This window comes from Cajanus cajan, chromosome 5 (assembly GCF_000230855.2).
Source record: "Cajanus cajan strain Asha chromosome 5, NIPB_CcT2T_4, whole genome shotgun sequence".
Taxonomy (NCBI): domain Eukaryota; kingdom Viridiplantae; phylum Streptophyta; class Magnoliopsida; order Fabales; family Fabaceae; genus Cajanus; species Cajanus cajan.
Window position 1 is genome coordinate 53,735,356 of NC_138521.1, and position 22,322 is coordinate 53,757,677.

At 41.7% G+C, this 22,322-nt stretch overlaps 2 protein-coding genes across 3 annotated transcripts; one reads left to right on the forward strand and one right to left on the reverse strand.

Annotated features, from left to right (window-relative positions):
• The first annotated feature begins 720 nt into the window (after window positions 1–720).
• LOC109808936 (nudix hydrolase 8) lies at window positions 721–4,723 on the forward strand. 2 transcript variants are annotated; one of them, XM_020372137.3, is made up of 9 exons: window positions 726–1,260; window positions 1,643–1,920; window positions 2,210–2,275; window positions 2,489–2,626; window positions 2,852–2,929; window positions 3,073–3,123; window positions 3,249–3,283; window positions 3,548–3,656; window positions 4,208–4,723. In XM_020372137.3, the coding sequence occupies exons 1-9, from the start codon at window positions 1,122–1,124 to the stop codon at window positions 4,409–4,411; spliced, it is 1,098 nt and encodes a 365-aa protein (XP_020227726.1). In that variant the 5' UTR covers window positions 726–1,121; the 3' UTR covers window positions 4,412–4,723. The 2 variants fall into 2 exon arrangements, with proteins under 2 accessions (XP_082931481.1, XP_020227726.1); XM_083075355.1 differs by lacking the exon at window positions 2,210–2,275 and having other exon boundaries at window positions 721–1,260.
• A 15,271-nt stretch (window positions 4,724–19,994) lies between these two features.
• LOC109810815 (uncharacterized) lies at window positions 19,995–21,410 on the reverse strand. Its single transcript, XM_083074543.1, has one exon. The coding sequence runs from the start codon at window positions 21,408–21,410 to the stop codon at window positions 19,995–19,997; it is 1,416 nt and encodes a 471-aa protein (XP_082930669.1).
• Between the last annotated feature and the right edge of the window lie 912 nt (window positions 21,411–22,322).

Below are 22,322 nucleotides of genomic sequence, written 5' to 3' on the forward strand. Positions count from 1 at the left end.
GACGAAACTTTTGAGTTTAAGAAAATTATTGATGATCATATATAGATACCGAATTAAGTGAATGTCAATCACTTAGTGAATCATTCAATGAAAATAATGTATGTTCACAGGCATAAAGCCAAAAAGAAATTGTAATTAATATAATTGAAAATCCTTTGAAGACGAAACTATGAAAAGAGAGGAAGTACTGAAAGGGGAACAACTCTATAAAACTTATAAATGTAAGATAAAATATACCTAACTTTAAATTCGTGAAAAAACAAATAGCAATCAATTCATATTTTTATTAAATAATCATAGTTATGTGTGTAATTTAAAATAATTCTTAAACTTATAATATCAATTGAGACTATAAATTGTACATACTTGCCTTTCTAAAAATTATTTTATTAAATAAATATCACCGATCTCTGTTATTAGTTAAATTTAATTATAAAATATAAATTCTAATGGCCTTATTTCTAATTTTAACCGTCCACATTTTTTTAAGTTTTTAAAAAAATATAATTTTACAAATTAATTTAAAAATAGTATCAATTTATTGAGTATTATTTCATGGAATATTCTGTAATAAACAACAATACCTCCAGTGCTATAGGACACTCCGCAATAAGTTACTGGGATAAATAGCTTCCCTCGTTTTCTCCATTTATTATATTATAATTCATGAAAAGAAAGAAATTAACATAACTTTACAGTTTTGTTGCGATTCCTGTTGATTTTTCTGTCATAACCACACATCGCTCAATATGAACCACCAATTTGAGGGTCGCTAACACCTAGTGCTGCCAAAACTAGCTTGTTGCAACGTGGATTACGCTCAATTATATCTTCTAAACTTTGTTGGCACCCATTTGGATTTCCAAGCTTAGCATGGCAAGGAAGCTATAGCACACTAAGAAAAAACGATGAGTCCCATGACCATGATCACGACCATGATGACCATGATGTCTCTTTAGTCATCTCATGTTATAGTTCGATACCTGCTAAGGTTGCTTAGATATTGGTGAAGATTCTCGTATATATGCTGTTAGTGTTACCCTCCATAGTATATGTTTACATTTGGATACTGATTCGGTTTGAGATTTGGATTTTGAGTTGAGTTCTGACCACTGATTTAGATGGACCTCAAATCGTTCTCTTCGACTTCTGTCTCTACATTTGAGGTTGATCATGTTGGAAGATCCTACTCCACTTTGATCTCCAGTTTCAGGCACAAAGTTGGAGTTGGATTTTCACCCCACTTCAAGTGTCGCAGAGGTAACTAACGATTATCCAAATACACGATTTTGGAGGCTTTTTTGTCGTATTTTTCCTTTGACTTGCTGCTTTTTTTATATATTTTATTTTCATGAAAAAAACCTGGTTTTTGTTTGAGCTTCTTTTTTAATTACTCAGTAAGACTGAATACCTGAATTAATTTAAGCAGATGAGTTATAAGCCATGGTTGATTTCATTTATACATTTCTAAAGTTGACATTTTTGCTAATAAATTGATGCCCCTTTTCATCTGCTACGGAGAATGTGGAAAGAGTTGGTATCTCGTTTGGTTGAAAAGATTAGATTTTTGTTTCCTTTGTTTGTTTTTTTCGGGGGGTCTAATCGGAATGTGGGTTTAATACTCTCTAATTTTCAATTTCAGGGTTGTTTCTGAGGACTTATAGTGCCCCGGATAACACTTATTTGACTGATAAAGCTGGCATTAGTTCAGTTGGTGAAGATAATCTTGCAACAGAAACTGGTTTGCATATTAATGGAACAAGTGGCTCAATTAGAAGTTTCTATACCAGAAATCTGAGAGTACTTGATGCATTTGATGATGAATATGGGGGAGTCGTCGTTGATCCAGATAGGTTACCATCCAACCCATACACCTTCGCAGCTCTGTTGCGTTTGTCTCTTTCTCATTGGAAAAAAATGGTAAAACCTCTCTCCATGTTCTCATCCTCTCTAACATGAACTATGCTACTTGGAAATCAGTCACCTCTAAATGATTTTGATGTTTCTTCCTTTGAAAATAAATTTTATAACTATCTTTAAGGCAAGCATGGCATAACTCCTTTGAGGGCTTCTGTGATATGTCATGTTTGAGAAATCAAAAGACATCATCAGTATTTTCCATTTGTTTGTATTCTGTGACTGCATCTGTTTCCTGGTGAAAGCATCATCTAGCACAAGTTTATATATTAAGTCATCTGATAATTTACAGGGAAAGAAAGGAATTTGGCTTAAGTTGCCGTTAGAGCAATCTGACCTTGTTCCAATTGCTGTGAAGGTAATTCAACCTCTCAAACGTCTACCAATCAAGAAATAAAGATAATAACATATGCATGAGAGATCTCAATATGTACAAGTACACCAAATTAAATGAATGAATATGTGCAAAAAGACCAGTAAATTCATCCACTCGTCTTTCTTTATTCAGTTCAAACTTTGTTTTTACTCATTGAAGAGTTGTTGAGCCTCAGGTAACTCTTTTTGGTCTCAGGAGGGCTTCCAATACCACCATGCAGAGCCAGGATATGTGATGTTAACTTACTGGATTCCTGAAGGACCTAGCATGCTTCCAGCGAATGCATCACATCAAGTTGGAGTCGGGGGATTTGTCATAAATGACAACAATGAAGTATGGTTTCTTCTAATATAATTAACATTGGAAAGAACCAAACTCATCCCAATTAAATAACAAATCAAACAGGATATTCTGAACTTTGAAAAAGCTTTACAACAAACCTTTTTGAAGTTAGTAAATATTCTACCTTTCTATTATTGGATATCGTAACAGTTCTTATCTAATTTCGATCGAGTAAGCACTAACATTTATATAATTTTCTGTTAAAAAATTGTAAAGGTGCTTGTAGTACAAGAGAAACATTGTTCTCCAGCAACTCTTGGTCTTTGGAAGATACCAACTGGATTCATTCTTGAGGTATTTAATTTTGTAGCTTCACTTAATTTTCTTAAATGCTCTTGAAATGAAATATAAAAGACCAAATTAGAGATGGTGTTGAATTGAAATCTCATGTTGTACTTAGTTGCAACTTGATTCTTCACTTGTCTGAACTATCTCAGGCAGAAGAAATATACACAGGAGCTGTAAGAGAAGTGAAGGAGGAAACTGGTGTAAGTTTGATGTACTTAGATATATTCCTTTGGTGTAAATTTATAATGAATTTATTCTCAAGGTTGTATCATAAGTTTCTATTGCGTAAGGGCTTTCTTTTGATGCTTGCTGGTTTATGTTGCAGATCGAAACTGAGTTCATTGAAGTCATAGCATTCAGGTAAAGAGCACCATTCATACTCACAACCATGTGAATATGTGATCATGAATTTGAATTTTTTCTTTAATAAAATAAATCTGAAACAGTAACTATTGACTCTGTCATTCTTTGTATATACTGGATTCGTTTCTAATAATCCAAGTTGAAAGTAAATGGATCGCTGGAAGGTTTTCTCTTGTAATCAACTAATTACAGAATCCAGTATGACCACAGAATGCTACAAAATTTAGCTATTTATGCATCTTTTTTCTTATATTTTTCTAGGCATGCGCATAATGTGGCCTTTGAGAAGTCAGATTTGTTCTTCATCTGCATGCTAAGACCCCTGTCATTAAAGATCAATGTTGATGATCTTGAAATTGCAGCAGCAAAGGTGAGATATTCTTACTCGTGAAGACAATAAAAGAAAACTTTTCTTGGAGGTGGCTAACTTATTTCCTTGCAGTTCCCTATGTTTAATTTTATCTATTCACATGGAATAGTCACCAAATAAAGCGTAACTTCATTTTTAAATTTTCCTTTTCCTTGTTTTGCAATCATCCCCAACTCCATATATGGTGAGTACAGAACATAGAGGAATGTGGAATTGTTGATGACCTAAGAAACCACAGGGATATATCCCAAAAATCAAGTTGAAGATGGTCCATGTGACTTGAGTACTACTTGCATAAATTTCCCTTGATCACCATGTAGTTTTTAAGGTGGCTTGGTAGTTATTTGTTAAACTTTGAGAAATGTAAATTTGAACTTAACTCAATCCTACAAAACTGACTTGTAAGATGAACATTATTTCCTACTTATATACACTATTTTGACCATATTTATAGTCAGCGTTGAATGTTCAACACAAACAAAAATGAAAGCATGATATCATGTTACATTAAATTTTATACATACGAATAACTCTTGTGTGATGTGATGCAGTGGATGCCCCTGGTTGAGTTTTTAGAGCAACCACTCATCCAAGAAGACTCCATGTTCAAGAAGATCGTTGATATCTTTATTGCTCGTCTTGGGAAGCGATATTGTGGCTTATCAACTCATCAAGTAGTTTCGAAGTTTGATGGCATGGTGTCTTCCTTATACTACAATGTCATTGACAATGAAGATAACTGTGTTGGAAACTGAGAATTCAGAAGCACACAACTAGGCTTCGCTTATCAAATGTCAGCAATAAGCTGAAAACTAGGCTAACAACCATACTGAAGATATCCAATCTGATATGTTTGTTAACATACAAATGAAAATTTATCCCTGTAGATATATGTATATAAATATCTTTGTTAACAACGTTCCTGTGGAACATGCTTGATTACAGTTGTTCCACATTTACTCATAATTCTTGCAGATAGAACATCCACTAAACGAGCCTCTATCTTATAATTTATGTAACCAAATCAGCATTTATATTTGAAGGTTAACATGTGAGATGTTGTGTAATGGTTTATATATGCTATTAGTATTAGCTAAGATAGAATCGGTTAGCTAGATTAATGCAGTTCTATTTTATGTTATTAGTTGGTGGCTTTTGTTTTAGCAGATATGAGAATTAACAAGTTGTCTATTCCTGTTAGTATCAATTTCTCTTGTATAAATTCATATTTTTACATTTCAATAAAGACGTGAGATTAATTCTAGAAACAACAGACTTCAATTCTCTGAATATCATTCACAGCAAGTGGTTTCAAGAGCAAGGTTGGGATTCTCAGACCTAACCAAGATCGTGACTATGGCACAAATGTAGATAGAGAAATTTGGAGGTGGTTTAGAAGATTTCAGCTTGTAGAGATTGAAGATGAGCGCACTGCTTATTCATTAGGGATTAGATGTAACCTTTTCAGAAGAGGACATCATGAAGGTGGAGGAGAAGAAACGTGCAAAGATGTCAAAGAAGGCTCACAATGAGATTCTTCTAAACCTTGAAGATGTAGTTTTGAGGGAAGTTGTTGATGAGAAATTTGTAAAAGGAGTATGGAAGAAACATGAAGGGATTTACCTAAAGAAGACTTTGGCCAACAGAGTATACCTAAAGAAGTGCCTATATGCACTGCAAATGGATGAAGAGAAACCCCTAAAAATTCATATTAATGATTTCAATAGAATCATATTAGATCTTAAGAGTATTGATGTGAATATAGAAGATCAAGATTAGGTCATCATCTTGTTGAACTCCTTATCAAAAAGGTATGAGCACTTTGTTGACACCATGATATATGGAAAGGCCACTCTATCTATGGAAGATGTGAAGGCAACACTCAACTCAAAAGAAAGCTAGAAAGAAAGAGAAATCAAGATAGAAGAAATTGTTGAGGGACTCTACTCCAGTAATAAGTTTGAAAAGAAAGAGTGGAAGAACAAGAAGAAGAAATGCTTCATATGTGATAAAGAGGACACTTCAAGAATGACTACCCAAACAAATTCAAGTTAAATGAATGAAGACATATTGTTGACATTGTTGAAGCACAAAATGGCTATGAAAGGTTAAAGCTCTTGTTGTATCAGATGAAGACTCCCAAACAATGGTAACACATTGTACCAGCATTTCCACTAAAGACAACACAAGCATTTGGCTTCACATATTAGCTCACATAAGCCAAAAGAGGATGGAAGAATTGACCAAACAAGGTGCCTTTGGTCAATGCAAAATTGAACCCTTATAATTCTACAAGCATTGTGTCATTCGAAAGGCAAAGAGGCTTAGGTTTCCAACCAACAATCACATAAGCAAGGAACCCCTCAATTATGTACATGCAAATCTATAGGGACTAGCTAGGACCGAGTCACATGGAGGAGCAAGGTACTTTCTTTCTTTGGTTGATGATCACTCACGAAAGTTTTGGGTTTATTTCCTTAAGCACAAGAATGAAGTTGTAAAAGTGTTTAAGGAATACAAAGTCTTAATTGAAACTCAAACTGGGAAGAAACTCAAGAAACTAAGGATAGATAATGGACTTGAGTTTTGAGATGACAATTTCAAAGATTTGTGCAAAAAGGATGAGATAGCTAGGAACTTAACCATGAAGGAAATTCCGCAACAGAATGACTTGGCGGAAAGGTTCAATAGAACCATTCTTGAGAGGGTTAAGGTGTATGTTGAATCATGCTAGATTATCAAAGACAATTTGAGCTAAGGTAGTAAGTATTGTTGTATACTACATCAACAAAAGTCCCTTAACAACTTTAAAGTTCAAAACTCCTCAAGAGGCTTGTAGTGGAAAAGAGACCAACTAAGATGAGTTGAAGACCTTTGGATGCATTGCATATACCCATCTTAAGCAAGATAAGTTGAGGCTAAGGGCTCTAAAATGTGCATTCATAGGCTGCCTTATAGGAGTCAAGGGTTACAAGCTCAAGTACCAAGAACCTGGATATAAGTAGTTCATAATCAATAGAGATGTAGTTTTCAATGAGCTTCAAATGGAAAATTTGATTGTGCCATTAAAGCCCATTGAAAGACAAAACATTCAAGCAGAATTGAAGACCAAAGAATTTGTCCCAAGTCAACATGGTTCTGTTGTTGATGTAATCTTTTTTGTTTTCATAGTTAAAAAAGGGATTAAAGAGCAACGTGAACCTCAAACCTATGAAGAGGCCACTACCAACAAATATAAGGCTAGATGGATTGTTGCAATGGAAAAAGAAATGAATTCTCTAATTCAAAATGAGACTTGGTCTCTTGTCGATTGTCCAAAAGAACATTCCATTGTTGGATGTAAGTGGTTATTCAAGAGGGAAAAAGGTATAAAAGGGGTAGAAAATGTTAGATTTAAAGCAAGGTTGGTTGCTATAGACTTCACACAGAGAAAAGGAGTTGAATTTACTTAAATTTTTTCTCATGTGATCAAGCACAGCTCCATTAGGATTCTTCTTGCCATGGTTGCAAAACTTGACATGGAATTGGAATAGATGGATGTTAAGACAGTCTTTCTACCTAGGGAATTGAAAGGAAAGATATATATGAGGTAGTCAACTGGTTTCATTAGTCTCAAAAATGAACATTAGGTGTGTTTACTCAAAAGGCCCCTTAATGGACTCAAACAATCCCCCAGAATGTGGTACACAAGGTTTGATGATTATATGACTTAGATTGGCTTCACTAGGAGTGACTATGACTGTTATGTTTACATGAAGTGCCACAAAGGTGTAAAACCAATTTATCTCTTATTCTATGTCGGTGATCTGTTGTTGGCCAATAGTAGCTTATCAGAAATTCAAAGTTTAAAGGATATGCTTAAACTAGAATTTGAAATGAAAGACCTTGAGCTTACTGAGAAGATATTTTGTATTGAAATTATCAGAAATAGGGATAAAAAAACTGTTACATTTATCCCAAGAAGGATATATAAAGGAAGTCCTAGATCAACTTAACTGTTTAGGCTTAAAGCCAGTCTCCACACCCTTGGCATAACATTTCATTGTCTAAGGAACATAAGCCTAAGTCTAATGAAGATATTGATTACATGAAGAAGCTGTCTTGCATTAATGTTGTTGGTAGCATCATGTACATTATGGTATGTTGTAAACCTAATTTATCATTCTCTCTAAGTGTTGTTAGCAAGTTTATGGAAAATCTTGGAAAGGTGCATTAGGAAGCTACAAAATGGATTTTGAGATATCTTCATGGAACTATTGGAGCTAGTTTGTTATATGTTAATCAAGGTGAAGTTCCTATCATTGAGGGATATATGGACTCTAATTTTATAGGCAACATTGACACTAGAAAGTCTACAACTGAGTATGCTTTCAAGGTCTTTGGAAATACAGTTAGTTGGAGGCAAATTTACTGAAGATTGTTGTGTAATGATGATCATTAATTCTATATGTTATTAGTATTGGCTGAGATAGAATCAGTTAGCTAGATTAGAGCAAATCTATTTTCTATTATTAGTTGGTTGATTTTGTTTTAGTAGATATGAGAATTAATAGGTTGTTTATTCTCGTTAGTATCAATCTCTCTTTTATAAAACCATATTTTTACATTTCAATAAAGATGTGAGGTTAATTTGAGAAACAACGGACTTCAATTCTTTAAATCTCATTCACAAAATTAGAGACAAAGTCAAAAAGGGAGTAGTGTAGAAACTGGAAATGATGACTTTGATTTATAGTGTTATTTCAAGCATCATGCCTTCATCGGTGAAAACGTTTCTTTTTATACATTGCCAAACTTTTATTTACATGATTAAGGAACTTTTACATGGCGGTTCAAGGATGTCGCAAGTTTCGTTTTTGATTTATAAATATAATTTAAAATAAAATGTGACTAAAATAGAGTTGAAATAGTTTTAATTTATGTGCCTAAAAAAAACTAGTTTTTACTTGAAATTTTAAATACTTTTATTGTTTCTTTTCTAAACCATGAAAAAATGATTTTTGTAAATTTGGCTTAAAATAAACTCTTGCTATATTTAATAATAACTCATCCTATCACAACCACTACCAACATTGTCATTAGCACTATCATCACTACTTATAGCATCATTACAACTATTATTGTTGTCTACCACTGTCATTACAACTATCACCACAATCTCTACCATTAAAGTCTTTACCATTGACATTGTGCCATTGACAATGTTGTTATTGTCACTATGATGACCACATCCAACTAGGGATGTCAAAAAAAAATTATATCTATAGATATCTGCAAATAAATTTTACTATAAGTAAAAAAATATCATTATCATTGTCATCACAACTATCACTATTGACATTGTCGTTATTATTATTACTGGCACCACATAAACATGTCTTTAGGCTATGTTTGAATTAGTGGTAGAATATGGAATAACACTGATCAAAATATTTTGGAATGAGATGGGTTAGAATGGAATAAAAATGTCATTCCATTATTCGAATATCTTATAATGGAAAAAAATAAATATACCACTCTATTGCTTAAAAAATGGATGGAACAAGATAAATTATAATTTTTTAGTGTTGAAAATATACTCAAATATATTTAGTTTATAAAAAAAGGAATAATTTAATTTTTCTTAAGAATACGTTACTTATATTTCAAGTATTGAAATTTAATTTGTTTTTATTATTTTAGAATTTATTTCTTATTTTTTTAGATATAACATCAATATATGATTTTTTTATTACAGTTTTACTTTTTATATATAAAATTTATGAATAAAATTAAATCATGTTCTATATATCTATAAAATACAACAATGTATAAAATAACTCATCTTTATCTAATGATTGTGATAAAATATGCATAAATATAATAATTATTTTATGATCCAAAAAAATTGTTCTCCAAATTTGAGAGAAGAAAATTGAAATTATAATAAAGAAATAGAATAAAATGGAATGAATCATGATCATTTTTTTTTATGGTGTTTCATTCCTACTTTTAAAACTAAACAATGAAACAACTTCTCAATTCATCTCATCTCTCTCCATTCTACCATCTGCTACTAATTCAAACATAGATTTTAATTAATTTTACTATGAGAAAATTAAAAAAAAAACAACTACAATTAAAAATTAATTGTAGTTTTTAAAAATTTTAAAACTGAAAACTACTAATGACGTTAGCTGTCTACCCATCTATCATATGTTTTAAATCGGGCAAAATTATTTCAAACTTCCCGTGATATAGCAACCCCCAACAAAATATTGAAAGAAAATTCAAATAAAATCTTAACAAAAATCCTTAAGTTTATTTATTTATTTGGGTTATTGTTCTCCGATCACCAACCCAAATTATCTAGGTTTCGGGAGAGGGAATTCATTGTCGTGTCATATCATAATGTGGGTGATGTTTTTCCAAAACAGCTCAAAATTATTAACTGTATTATACTCAACGATACTTAAAATTATATAACATCAATCTATATATTAGTGCTTTCTAGTTAGTAATATTATCTTTAAAACTACAAACTTGTAGTAAAAATGTTTTTATCTTTCTCAATTTCTTCGCCATCATCATAAAGAATTTAGTCTAACCCTAAAGGAAAAAATAGTTACTAAGAATGAAACAACATACTCAACAAGTTAACTTTTTTTTATCAATATTTTAAGATTTTATTTTAAATTAATCTAATTTAATAGGAAGAGGAATAGAATTCACTCCTAATATGAGATTGATATAAAAATTTTCACAAATATTTAAATTTAATTTTTTTTAAAAATTTTCATCCAAAAAAATATTTCATTTAAAAATATTTGAAATTCTTCACAAAAAAATTTAAAATTATTTATTAAAATTTCTCATTTATATTTTTAAAATTATTCTATTAAAATTCCTCATCCAAAATAACTCTAAATCAATTGTGGATATATTTTCCGTGAATATCACTTTCCCTGTCTGTTGTCAATTTTGCAAGAAGATGGAAGGAGCAAGGAACCGCAAAACACCAGCAAAATTTGTTTTCAATCGACATGTGCGGAATTGCAACACTGATTTTAATTAAAAGATTAAAAAAAAAACTTTTAGATTTTCTTATTATTTATGTAGTATTTTTTTTTTAATAATAACAATAAGATTAATATAAAATCTTGTATATATTATTCAAATTTTAGGCCAATCTTATCGGTACAAAATATTTATTATGTTTATGATTCAAACTTTTTTTCCCATCTGCATAGTATTCACACCTAAGTGTCCTTTGTGATGTGTAGTTTATCTTGAGACCCTTCAGATTGAATTTAATATGAATATGAATTGGTAGTAACATTATATGATCAAGTAAATTAGGGGTCAAAATAGCGAAGAAGTTGGAGTGGATTGGATAAAGGCAACGCCACGTGAGTTTTCAGAGATCGATGGATAATTAAATAGCTTCAATTATTTTGAAACCAAATTATGGTGGTCCATTCAATCAGAATAGATATTAAGACATGCTCCTCTTTCAATCTTGGTCTTGGACGAACATACTCGTTGAGACATTGTTTAAAATTTTGGACAAGCTGTAGTTTTCATGTTCTTCATTCAAATTATATTGAATAAATATTTCTCCCATGATCACGTCCACTTGCTTGAATAGTGTTTTTTTTTTTTAATTTTTAAAAACATAATTAGTGAATTTGACAACTAAGTCTATATATAATAAGGGGCATTAGTACATACATTGTTCCTGTGCTAGGAAACACACTTCAATTATCTTAGTCGTAGCGGGTCGGGTCTTGAGTCTCGGTCTGCTCGTTCTTGTCCAGGTGGTCCGAAGCGAGGTGGGGGTGCCTGCAAAGACACTCCGACGCTCAAGTTAGTTCTCGGCGTAATAAATGCGGTAGTAGAAAGTTAGTTACATACCTCGTTGGGGCTCTATTTATAGGTGTTCGTATTGGGCCGTGATTAAGGATTGGGCCCCGGAAAATTAGGGGGCTAATCTGATGTATTACACTAATTAAACTATCCGTAATCAGCCTGGCAGAGGCGCTGAGATTGGCCGACCACACCGACACGTTTCCCTCGTTTATACGTGGTCGGTGGGCTCGGGTGATCGGCCTCAGTATCGACGGGCTCGGGTGTTCGGCCTGATTATTCGCGGGTTCGGGTGTTCGGCCAAGTCGGCCACCATACGGTATACAACCCCTGCAGCGTCAAGGCTAGGAAAGACGAAGACGGTGAGATGCGTAGCGTTGCATTGGACGACGTCTTAACCGTATGAAAACATGCCGAGATCTCAATGGGAACGCGTGCCGAGGTCTAGCGGGCGAAGACGTGCCGAGGCCTAGCGTGGATGATGCGTGGGCTGAGGGTTCGGATGTGAGAGGCTTCTTCGAGACCTTGGGTAAATGGAAATTATACCGTGCCAAGGCGGAGTAGGGTCTAGTCCTTGATAGATGGTGTCCAGGGTGTGCCCTAGACCTCGTGAAATCGACCAAGGTTTTAGATGGGGTATGGCTTAGGCGTGATCTGCGAAGTGAAGGTGAGCCGAGGCCTCTCGTGGATGATGCCCAGACTGAGAGCTCGGGCGTAAGAAGTTTCCCCGAGACCTCGAGTAACAGGAAATTGCGCCGAGGCCTTGGCTGGTGTCTAGGGTATTGCCTAGACCACGTGAAATCATGTCGAGGCCGTATGTGCCGTGGGCGGTGTCTAGGGTATTGCCTAGACCACGTGCAATCATGCCAAGGCCGTATGTGCCGTGGGCGGTGTCTAGGGTATTTCCTAGACCACGTGCAATCATGCCGAGGTCGTATGTGTCGTGGGCGGTGTTTAGGGTATTGCCTAGACCACGTGCAATCATGCCCAGGCCGTATGTGCCGCATGGCTAAGACGCGACGTGTGAAGCTAAGGTGGACCGAGGCCTTGTATGGATGACGCGTGAGCCGAGGGCTCTGACGTCTAAAGCTGGGTCGAGACCTTGAATGACCGAAAATTATGCCGAGACCTAGGCGGTCGTAGCTTGCCACGTTGGCCCTAGCGGTTACAGGCTCAACGGTTATTAAATCTGGACCGTTGGATGGTTTTGATCGAATGGTCAGGGTTTGGAGGTGTCTTTTCATTTTCCCCGTTTACCTCGCCTATAAATAGGCGGAGGGTTGCGTGGGAATTTACTCGCTGTAAATTTCCCGAGTTCTCTCAAAATCAGATTCAACCGAAGCAACCGAACAAGGTAAGTGTTGTATACGTTAATTTATAAATAAATGGATAGAGGTTATTCTTCGGCTAGGAGTTGGACGTCGTCGGGGGGATCGGACGCCTCGTCGGATAGGGAAGGATCGGATTCGAGTGAGGTCTCGAGGTTGCCCCCTTTGCAATGTGAAGTGGTATTCCCATCCGACCATCCCGAGAAAGATGACAGTGGGGACAAAGTGATAGAGATATCGCCGCCGACGACCCTGGCGGTGGCTTTGGCTCGTGCTACTGAGGTTGACGACAGAGGCTTAGCGCAGGCCGAGCAACCGAGACCCCATATAGTAACCGTCCTTGCCGAAGGCAATGGGGATGAGTTGGAAATGGTCGAGGATAATCGAGGCAAGGCTATAGCCGGTCCGAATGTCCGGACTAAGCCGAAGGTGGATTATGGTACCGTGGAGATGCCGGGGTACGAGTGGGTGGACGGAGAGGTCGGTGTATACTTTTCGAAGTTATCCGACCAGGGCCTGTTGGACACATTCATCTCTTCTGAGAAGTGCTTCGGGGGTGGGGGCGAGGAGTTTCCGCTGCTTGCCGAGGCATGTGAAGACGATGGACCGGACACCGATTTTGTGTTCTTGGAGGCGGGACTTGGTGAAGACGATTACTTCTACGTATACATGTGTTGGTTCGAGGACCTCGGCATAGAGCTGCCCTTTGATGATTTTCAGATGGGGGTTCTCCGAACCCTAAATGTGGCGCCAACCTAGTTGCACCCTAATGCTTGGGCGGCCATGCAAGCATTTCGAAACTTGTGTCTTTGTCTCGGCCTCACGCCTCGGCCACTCGCATTTCTTTATTATTATACTTGCCGCCCGAGCAAACCGGTGAAGTGGGTTTCTTTAGCTCGGGTACCGAAACGTGGCTTTCTACGGGCCTTCACCTCTTCGTACAAGGGATTTAAAAGTGGAATTTTCAAGGTTCGCTGGGGGTCGGAGATGCGGGATTGCTTTTATGACCGAGAAGACTCCCCGCTGTTCCCCTTCTACTGGACGAGGCGTCCGACGCGCTTTGAGGTGATCCCTGCCTCAAAACTCCCTGCCGAGGACAAGGAGATTGTGGATTTGTTAGATCAACTGCCGAAGGAGCTTCCTGTCCGAGACCTATTGGAAATTTTTGAGACGTCTCATTTTGAGATGGTCTTGCTAGGTATGTGTGCTAGGATTCAGTTACTTAATCAGTTTTTAAATTGATGTTAAAATTTGCTTTCTTGTAGGATTGATGGCCAGAGGCAAGTTGGACGTAACCGCGATGCTCGCCAAGAGGGCGAAGGAGGCGAAGGAGAGTGGGAAAGCGCCGCCGGCCAGGTCGGCCCTCAAGGTACAGCGAGACAAGCCCACACAAGTACTAATTCCCCTGGCCGATCCCAAGAGAAAGGGGAGTACATCTCGAGTACGTGCAGCCGAGCAGAATATAGAGTCAGAACGTCCGAGCTCCTCCTCCAAGCGACCGAAGCAATTATCGTTGGAGCAGGCAGGGTGCGAGGCCTTCGCCATTCCCGCTGTCGTGGCGGGGTCGAACTTTTTGGCTTCAGACGTGCAGGTCGAGAATTTGGTAAGTCTTGACCTAACCACCGGAGGGGGACTCCAATACTTGGAGGGAATGTCGACGGAGGCCGAGTATAAGCTCTTCTATGAGCTCGATGCTCGGACCTCACTCGTGGCAAAGCACGTGATGATGAGGTCGGCAGTCTCGGCCGAGAGGCTCCAAACTCGCCTGAAAGATGCTGAGGCGACGGTGAAGGATGCCTTAAGTGCTAACGCCAAGGCGACCGAGTCAGCCGAGGAGCTGAAGAAGGTGGCCGACGCCCATCGTAGGGAGGCCGACGATCTGAAGTTGGCTATGCAAAAGATGAAGGTCAAACAGTTTGAGGCCGAAGCCACCGAGCAAATCCTCGCTCAGCACGACGCCGGCTTCCACACGCCGTTCGGCAAGCTCACCAGTTTTGTGATGTCCCGGCTGACTTTCAGTTTGATGTTAGCCGAGACTTCCTAGGTGGCAATTTTATGAGCTATGCCAAGTTTCCTCAAGGGGCTCAACCGGATACCGAAGCCCCCCGTCAGGGTGTGTCTAGCCGAGCTACTGTGCAGTCAACCGAGGAGGAGGACCCGGTAATAGATGTAGTCGGCGATGAGAATCCAACGGAGCAAGCGGCTGCGTAGGGGTCGGTCTTCATGGTTAGGTTATTTTTTGTAACCGGGCCGTCAGCGCCTTTTTGTAAGCTCGGTCGTTGGTGTCGGTGCCTTTTAGACATTTGATTTTTGTAAGTAGCCGTTTTGATCGGCCATAGTTAATGAAATTCATTTTGCTCTTTTTCCATGTTTATAAGTGCTTAATTTTCAAATTAAACCGACTTCTTACTTGGCCAGGGGGGCTGGCCAATACCGCGATTTGATCAGTGATTGAAGCGCGGTGTTTGTCTCGTTAGTGTCCGGGTTCAACACGCTCGGTTAGAGAGGTCTCGGATTGAACATACACTGCGGAGTACACGAGAGGACCCGGCTAGAGAGTGCTCGGATTAAACGTGATATACAGCGCGGAGTGCACGAGAGGTCTCGGTTAGAGGGGGTTCGGATTGAACTTGATACAATGCGGGTTTAGGGTTTAGGGAGTTCTCGGATTGAACTTGATACAATGCGGAACGCACGAGAGGTCCCGGTTAGAGAGTGCTCGAATTGAAAATATATATTGCGTATTGGCGAGGACTCGGCCAGGGAGCGCTCGGGTTGAACTTAATACGCACTGCGGAGTACACGAGAGGTCTCAGTTAGAGAGTGCTCGAATTGAATATATATTGCGTACACGAGATGACTCGGCTAGGGAGTGCTCAGATTGAAAATATATTGCATATACGAGAGGACTCAGCTAGGGAGTTCTCGGATTGAAATTGATACATAGTGCGGAGCACCTTGAAAGTTCTCGGTTGAAGAGGGCGCGACGTCGTTACGTGAACGTGTAGTTCTCGGCCTAGGTACATCCTTAGCCGAGAAGGGTACTCGGGAGGGAAACCTATTGGGCTCGAGTATACGTTTGAGTGGTCGGCCAGGGTTGCTCGGCGTCGATACGCGAACGTGCAGTGCTCGGCCTAGGTACATCCTTAGCCGAGAAGGGTACTCGGGAGGGAAACCTATTGGCCCCGAGTATACGTTTGAGTGGTCGGCTAGGGTTGCTCGGCGTCGATACGCGAACGTGCAGTGCTCGACCTAGGTACATCCTTAGCCGAGAAGGGTACTCGGGAGGGAAACCTGTTGGGCTCGAGCACAAGTTTGAGTGGTCGGCCGAGGGTTGCTCGGCGTCGATACGCAAACGTGCAGTGCTCAGCCTAGGAACATCCTTAGCCGAGAAGGGTACTCGGGAGGGAAACCTGTTGGGCTCGAGCACACGTTTGAGTGGTCGGCCGAGGGTTGCTCGGTGCTGATGAGCGTTATCTGAGGTCGGACCTGCATATTTATAACCTAAGCGTAGGCACAGTTGAATAGAAAACGAAATAACATTCAAAGACGTCTTTGTATTAATTGAGTGCCTCGTTAAAAACCTTGCCGACCCAAAACCCTCCTTAGGGAAAAAAGAGTCGGTCAAGGAAAAGAGTGCACTATTACATCAACTATAATACATCTTTAGGTGTGAGGAGTTCCAAGTTCTCGGAATCGGTTCTCCTGACAGGTACTCCAACTTGTATGCTCCGTTATTTAGGTTGTGCCGGATTCGGAAAGGACCGTCCCAGTTAGGGGCAAGTTTTCCCTGTCTCGGATCTTTCCTCGCCTCGCCTATGGTTCTCCAAACGAGGTCTCCTTCTCGGAATTCTCTAGGTTTCACCTTGCTGTCAAATCTTCTCTTGTATCGTCGTTTGGTGGCCTCGGCAACTACTAGTGCTCGGTCTCGAATTTCCCCTACCATGTCTAGGTTTACCCTGAGCTCGGCCTCGTTGTTTGCTTCATCGAAGTGGGCTCGGTGGAATGACGGTTCTTCGATTTCCACCGGGATCATCGCGTCGGATCCATAAACTAGGCGAAAAGGGGTTTCTTGAGTAGTCGATTGAGGAGTGCACCTGTAAGCCCATAATACCTCGGGCAATTGCTCGGCCCATGTTCCCTTTGCTTCCCCTAGCCGCTTCTTCAATTCTGTTAGGATAACCTTATTGGCGGACTCGGCCTGGCCGTTCGTTTGCAGATGCTCGACCGATGTGACCTTGTGCTGTACCCCGAGACCGGCCAGGAACTCGTTAAGTTTTCGGTCAGTGAATTGAAGGCCGTTGTCGGTTACCAGGGTGTGCGGGACGCCGAATCGCGTGATGATATTCCTCCATAAGAATTTTTGGACTTGATACGCCGAGATACACGCCAAGGGCTCGGCTTCGATCCACTTGGTGAACAGGTCCACGACAACAATGAGGAATTTGCATTGTCCCTTGGCAACTGGGAAAGGTCCGAGTATGTCGGCTCCCCATGTGGCGAACGGCCATGCCGGGGGAATGCAATGTAACTTCTCGGCTGGTTGATGAATCAAGTTGCCGTGTTTTTGACAAGGTTGGCACTTCTTTACAAACGTGGCACAATCGGTGCCCATGGTCGGCCAGTAATAACCAGCTCGCACTAGTTTAGTAGCGGTCGTCCTAGCTCCCGAGTGCATTCCACAGATACCCTCGTGCACTTCTCTCATCACGTAATCGGCGTCGGAGGTGTTTAGACACTTTAGCAATGGGGTAGAGAAGCCACGTCTGTACAGTTGATCGGCGATGACAACGTATCTGCTGGCTTGTGTTCTCAATCGTTTGGCTTCGACCGGCTCGGCTGGTGTGATTCCATTGGTGAGAAATGCTTTTATTTCATCTCGCCAGTCTGGAGGGTCATTAATTTCGGCACAGTCGGCCTCGACGTTTGCGACTGTTTCCGTCTCGACACTTGGGCGGTCAATCTCCTGTTAAATGATGGTTCTCAAATGGCCCGGCCTCTTGGTTGCGGCCAGCCGAGCCAACTGGTCGGCTCGGGCGTTATCCTCGCGCGGGATGTGGTTGACTGACACCTCTTGAAACTTTGCCTTTAACTTCTGATAGGCATGGTAGTACTTCATCATGTTGTGATCTTTAACCTGAAAGTTACCACCCACTTGCTCGGCCACCACCTTAGAGTCGGTCAAGTATTTAAGTCGCGAAGCACCCATGTCTTCAGCTAGTCTCAACCCAGCCAATAAGGCTTCATATTCGGCTTGGTTGTTCGAGGCTTTGAACCGAAAGCGAAGGGATTGCTCTAAAACTATCCCTTTGGGTCCTTCGAGAATGACTCATGCTCCGCTTCCTCGGCAATTTGAAGAACCGTCAACATGGAGGGTCCACCAGTGCTCTTCGAACTGGCCCTGAGGGTGTAGCTCGTTCATGAAGTCAGCCAAGCATTGAGCTTTGATCGGCCCTCTCGGCTTGAAGGTGATGTCGAACTGCGAGAGCTCGATCGACCAAGCCATCATTCTCCCGGCAAGCTCAGGTTTGCCTAAGACTTTCGAAATTGGGTAGTCGGTGTGGACAACAACTCGGTTGCTCTGGAAATAATGCTGGAGGCGTCGGGATGTGTGCACTAATTCGAGTGTCGCCTTCTCTATCAGCTGGTACCGGGTTTCGGAGTCCTGCAAGAGTCGGCTGACGAAGTATACAGGAGCTTGGGTGCCTTCTTTTTCTTGCACCAAAATCGAGCTGATCGCATCTTCGGACACGGCCAGGTATACCAAAAGTGGCCTCGAAGGATCAGGTCTCGTTAAGATCGGTGGCGTCGCTAGTGCTGCTTTCAATGCCATGAAGGCTTCTTCACATGGTTCGTCCCACGAGAAGGCTGAGGCCTTTTGCAAAATCTTTGTCATCGGGCTAATTTTGTCGCCTAGACGCGGGAGGAATCGTGACAAGGCGACTAATCTTCCTGAAAGACGTTGCAGTTCCTTGAGGTTGCTCGGGCTTCGCATATCTATCACAGCTTGGCATTTGTCTCGGTTTGCTTCAATGCCTCTTGCCGATAGCATGAAACCTAGAAATTTGCCTCCCCTGACCCCGAAGGTACATTTCTCGGGGTTGAGCCTCATATTGTGCTCGCGCAATTCACCAAATATTTCGGTCAGGTCGGCTACATGATCGGCCATGGAGTTGGACTTCACCACCATGTCGTCCACATAAATCTCGATGTTTCGACCGATTTGACCCCGAAAGACTTTGTCCATTAACCTTTGATAGGTTGCCCCGGCGTTCTTCAATCCAAACGGCATCACCTTGTAACAAAAGTTGGCGTTCTCAGTGATAAACGCCGTTTTTTCTTTGTCGACCGGGTACATTTTTATTTGGTTGTAACCTGAGTATGCGTCTAGGAAGCTGAAAATAGAGTGTCCGGATGCGCCGTCAACGAGTCGATCGATGCAGGGGAGTGGATAAGCGTCCTTGGGGCAGGCTTTGTTAAGGTCGATGTAGTCAGTGCACATTCTCCACTTCCCATTCGACTTTTTGACCAACACCACGTTAGCTAGCCAGGTGGTGTAGGTGACCTCTCGAATGAACTTTGCTTGTAACAGTTTTTGCACCTCGGCGTTCGCAGCTTTTCTCTTCTCATCTCCCATTTTCCTCTTCTTTTGGGCAACTGGCTGGGCGTCTCGGCATACGGCCAGTCGGTGACACAAGAACTTTGGATCTATCCCTGGCATGTCCGATGCCGTCCATGCAAACAAGTCTTTATTGTCTCGGACTGCTTGCTTCACCTGGTTCGCATCGATTTCACTCAATTGGGACCCCAAATGCGTGACCTGTTTGGGTACTCGACCAAGCTGGAATGGGACTAGGTCTTCGACGGCTTCGATCCGCTCGTCTTCCCATAACCAGGGGTCGAGGTCGATGCCGTCGGTTATCTCTTGTCTGACCATGTTCACGCCTTTTGTCGTCGTCGGGGGTTCGGAGATGGGCTGCACTTTCAAGCTAGAGAGGTAGCATTCCCTTGCTGTTTTCTGGTCGGCATGCACAATGATTACTTGCCCGTCTCTCGACAGAAATTTCATGCACAGGTGGGGGGTCGAGACAATTGCTCCTAGAGCATTAATTGAAGGTTGTCCTAGTAGGATGTTGTATGATGTGTTCGCATGCACCACGATGTATCAGATTTTAATATCTCTTGAGGACTTCTGGTCGAATCCGAAGCGAGTGTACAAGTCGATGCACCCTCTCGTCATCACTCTTTCGCCCGAGAATCCTACTAGAGGCTCGTGGTACGGTTCTAGGCTTTCTTCTGGGATCCCGAGTTGCTTAAACGTGTTCCAGTACAATATGTCGGCAGAGCTCCCCTGGTCGACCAATGTCTTCTTCACGATGCAATTATGCATCTCCACGGAAATTACCATGGGGACGTCCTGGACGGGATCGACACCACAGAAATCTCGGTCAGAGAAAGTGATCGGAGGCATCTTCGGTGTTCTCTGCTGATTAACGCTATTTACCGATCGTACAGCTCGGAGATGTCTTTTCCCGGCAGAAGATGTGGAACCTCCCCCAGCGAAACCTCCAGCTATTGTGTTTATTATCTTCCTCGGCCGATTGTTGTCTTCACGGGAACCTCGTGTGTGATCTCTCCTCTCGGTTGATCGAGACCTGTGGCGTCGGTGTCCTGTCATTGGTGCCTCTCGAGGGCGTTGATCTCTCCCTCTTGTTTGATCTTGTGGTCTCACAAATTTTCCGAGGTGACCTTGCTTGATGAGGTCCTCAAGTTTATCCTTTAACGCGGAGCATTCTTCTGTCGAGTGGTCCCGGTTTCGATGGAATCGGCACGACTTAGCCGTGTCGGCCCTTGGAGGTGTGTTCGCCCGCTTGGGCATCACCAGTATTTCAGATGCTAGGGCCTGCTCCAATACCTTGGCCCTGCTCGCGTTGAGAGGAGTATACGCTGTGTAGCGCGGTCCTCTCGGCGGGCGAGCGTTCGAGGGGTCGGCATTTGTCTTTTTCATGGGCTCCCGGCCTTGTTCCTTCCTGCTGTAAGTCTCCTCAACCCTAGCTTGGTTTCGGGTCTCCGCCAGCTCCTCCATTTGCATATACTTCTCGGCTCGGCGCCGGAGATCATTCATGTCGACCGGTGGTTTCTTACATAAGCTATTCACAAAGGGCCCCGGCTTCAGAGCGGTGATCAGCCGGTCCAAGGCCACGGCCGGGTTAAGATCACCTATCTCCATGGCGATTTTGTTGAACCGGTCCATAAAGCTTCTCAAACTTTCCTTCTTCTCTTGTCGAATCCCCGCCAAAGCCAACGAGGTCGTCCTGTACGGCTTACTCGTCGCGAATTGCAGGGTAAACTGGGATGATAACTCGCTAAATGAATCAATGGAGGAGTTCAGCAGCCTCGTGAACCAACTCAAAGCCCTACCCTTCAGTGACGTGGGAAATATTCGGCACAGAGCCGAGTCGTCTTGAGTGGAGAGGGTTGCTTGAGTCAAGAAAACATTCAAGTGTTCCTCGGGGTCGGTTGACCCATCATACTTGTCGATCGGTATACTTTTCCAGTGGTCCAATAGGGTCGCCTCCATTATTCTTCGAGAGAAAGGATGCCTCAGGGAGTGAGTATGGGTGTCGGCCTTGTTGGCCACCAAAGAGGTGGCCGGTGTTCGAGTTACATGGTCGGTCGGGACATGATACGCCGATTCCTCCTGGAGAGTGGGAGATGTCGGCGCATATGTCTGGTTGAGGTTTCGAAGCTCGGCGTTCTGGCGGCGCAGTTCGGCCAGCTCCCTGGCGTCGGCTTCTCTTTGTCTTCAGATAGCGGCCATTTCTTCGCGCAATGCGCGCAAGTCGTCTTGGAGGTCGGGCTGGGCATGATCGGTATTAGGCTGAACCTCTTGTATCACGGGTTCGGTTTGTGTTTGAGGCATTCCGTACGGGTAACGCTCTTGGTTGGTCATAACGGGATTGCTCCCGAGATTAGGGATCGGTTGAGTCGTTGCTGATTGTCCCTTGCGCGTTGCTACCATGTCTTGATCTCAGTCGTAGAGTAAAAAGGGGCTGAAAACGTCTCTTCGGCCCCACGGTGGGCGCCAAATGTTCCTGTGCTAGGATACACACTTCAATTATCTTAGTCATAGCGGGTCGGGTCTTGGGTCTCGGTCTGGTCGTTCTTGTCCAGGTGGTCCGAAGTGAGGTGAGGGTGCCTGCAAAGACACTCCGACGCTCAAGTTAGTTCTCGGCGTAATAAATGCGGTAGTTGAAAGTTAGTTACATACCTCGTTGGGGCTCTATTTATAGGTGTTTGTATTGGGTCGTGATTAAGGATTGGGCCCCGAAAAATTAGGGGGCTAATCTGATGTATTACACTAATTAAACTATCTGTAATCAGCCTAGCAGAAGCGCTGAGATTGGCCGACCACACCGACACGTTTCCCTCGTTTATACGTGGTCGATAGACTCGGGTGATTGGCCTCAGTATCGACGGGCTCGGGTGTTCG

What these genes read in the sequence shown, in the direction of transcription:
- LOC109810815 (XM_083074543.1), bottom strand. Translation starts at nt 21,410, where the DNA reads ATGGAGGCGACCCTATTGGACCACTGGAAAAGTATACCGATCGACAAG.
- LOC109808936 (XM_020372137.3), top strand. Translation starts at nt 1,122, where the DNA reads ATGGACCTCAAATCGTTCTCTTCGACTTCTGTCTCTACATTTGAGGTT. An exon ending in TTTCTCATTGGAAAAAAATG is followed by an intron (nt 1,921 to 2,209) that starts GTAAAACCTCTC and finishes GATAATTTACAG; the next exon opens with GGAAAGAAAGGAATTTGGCT. An exon ending in TTGAAATTGCAGCAGCAAAG is followed by an intron (nt 3,657 to 4,207) that starts GTGAGATATTCT and finishes GATGTGATGCAG; the next exon opens with TGGATGCCCCTGGTTGAGTT.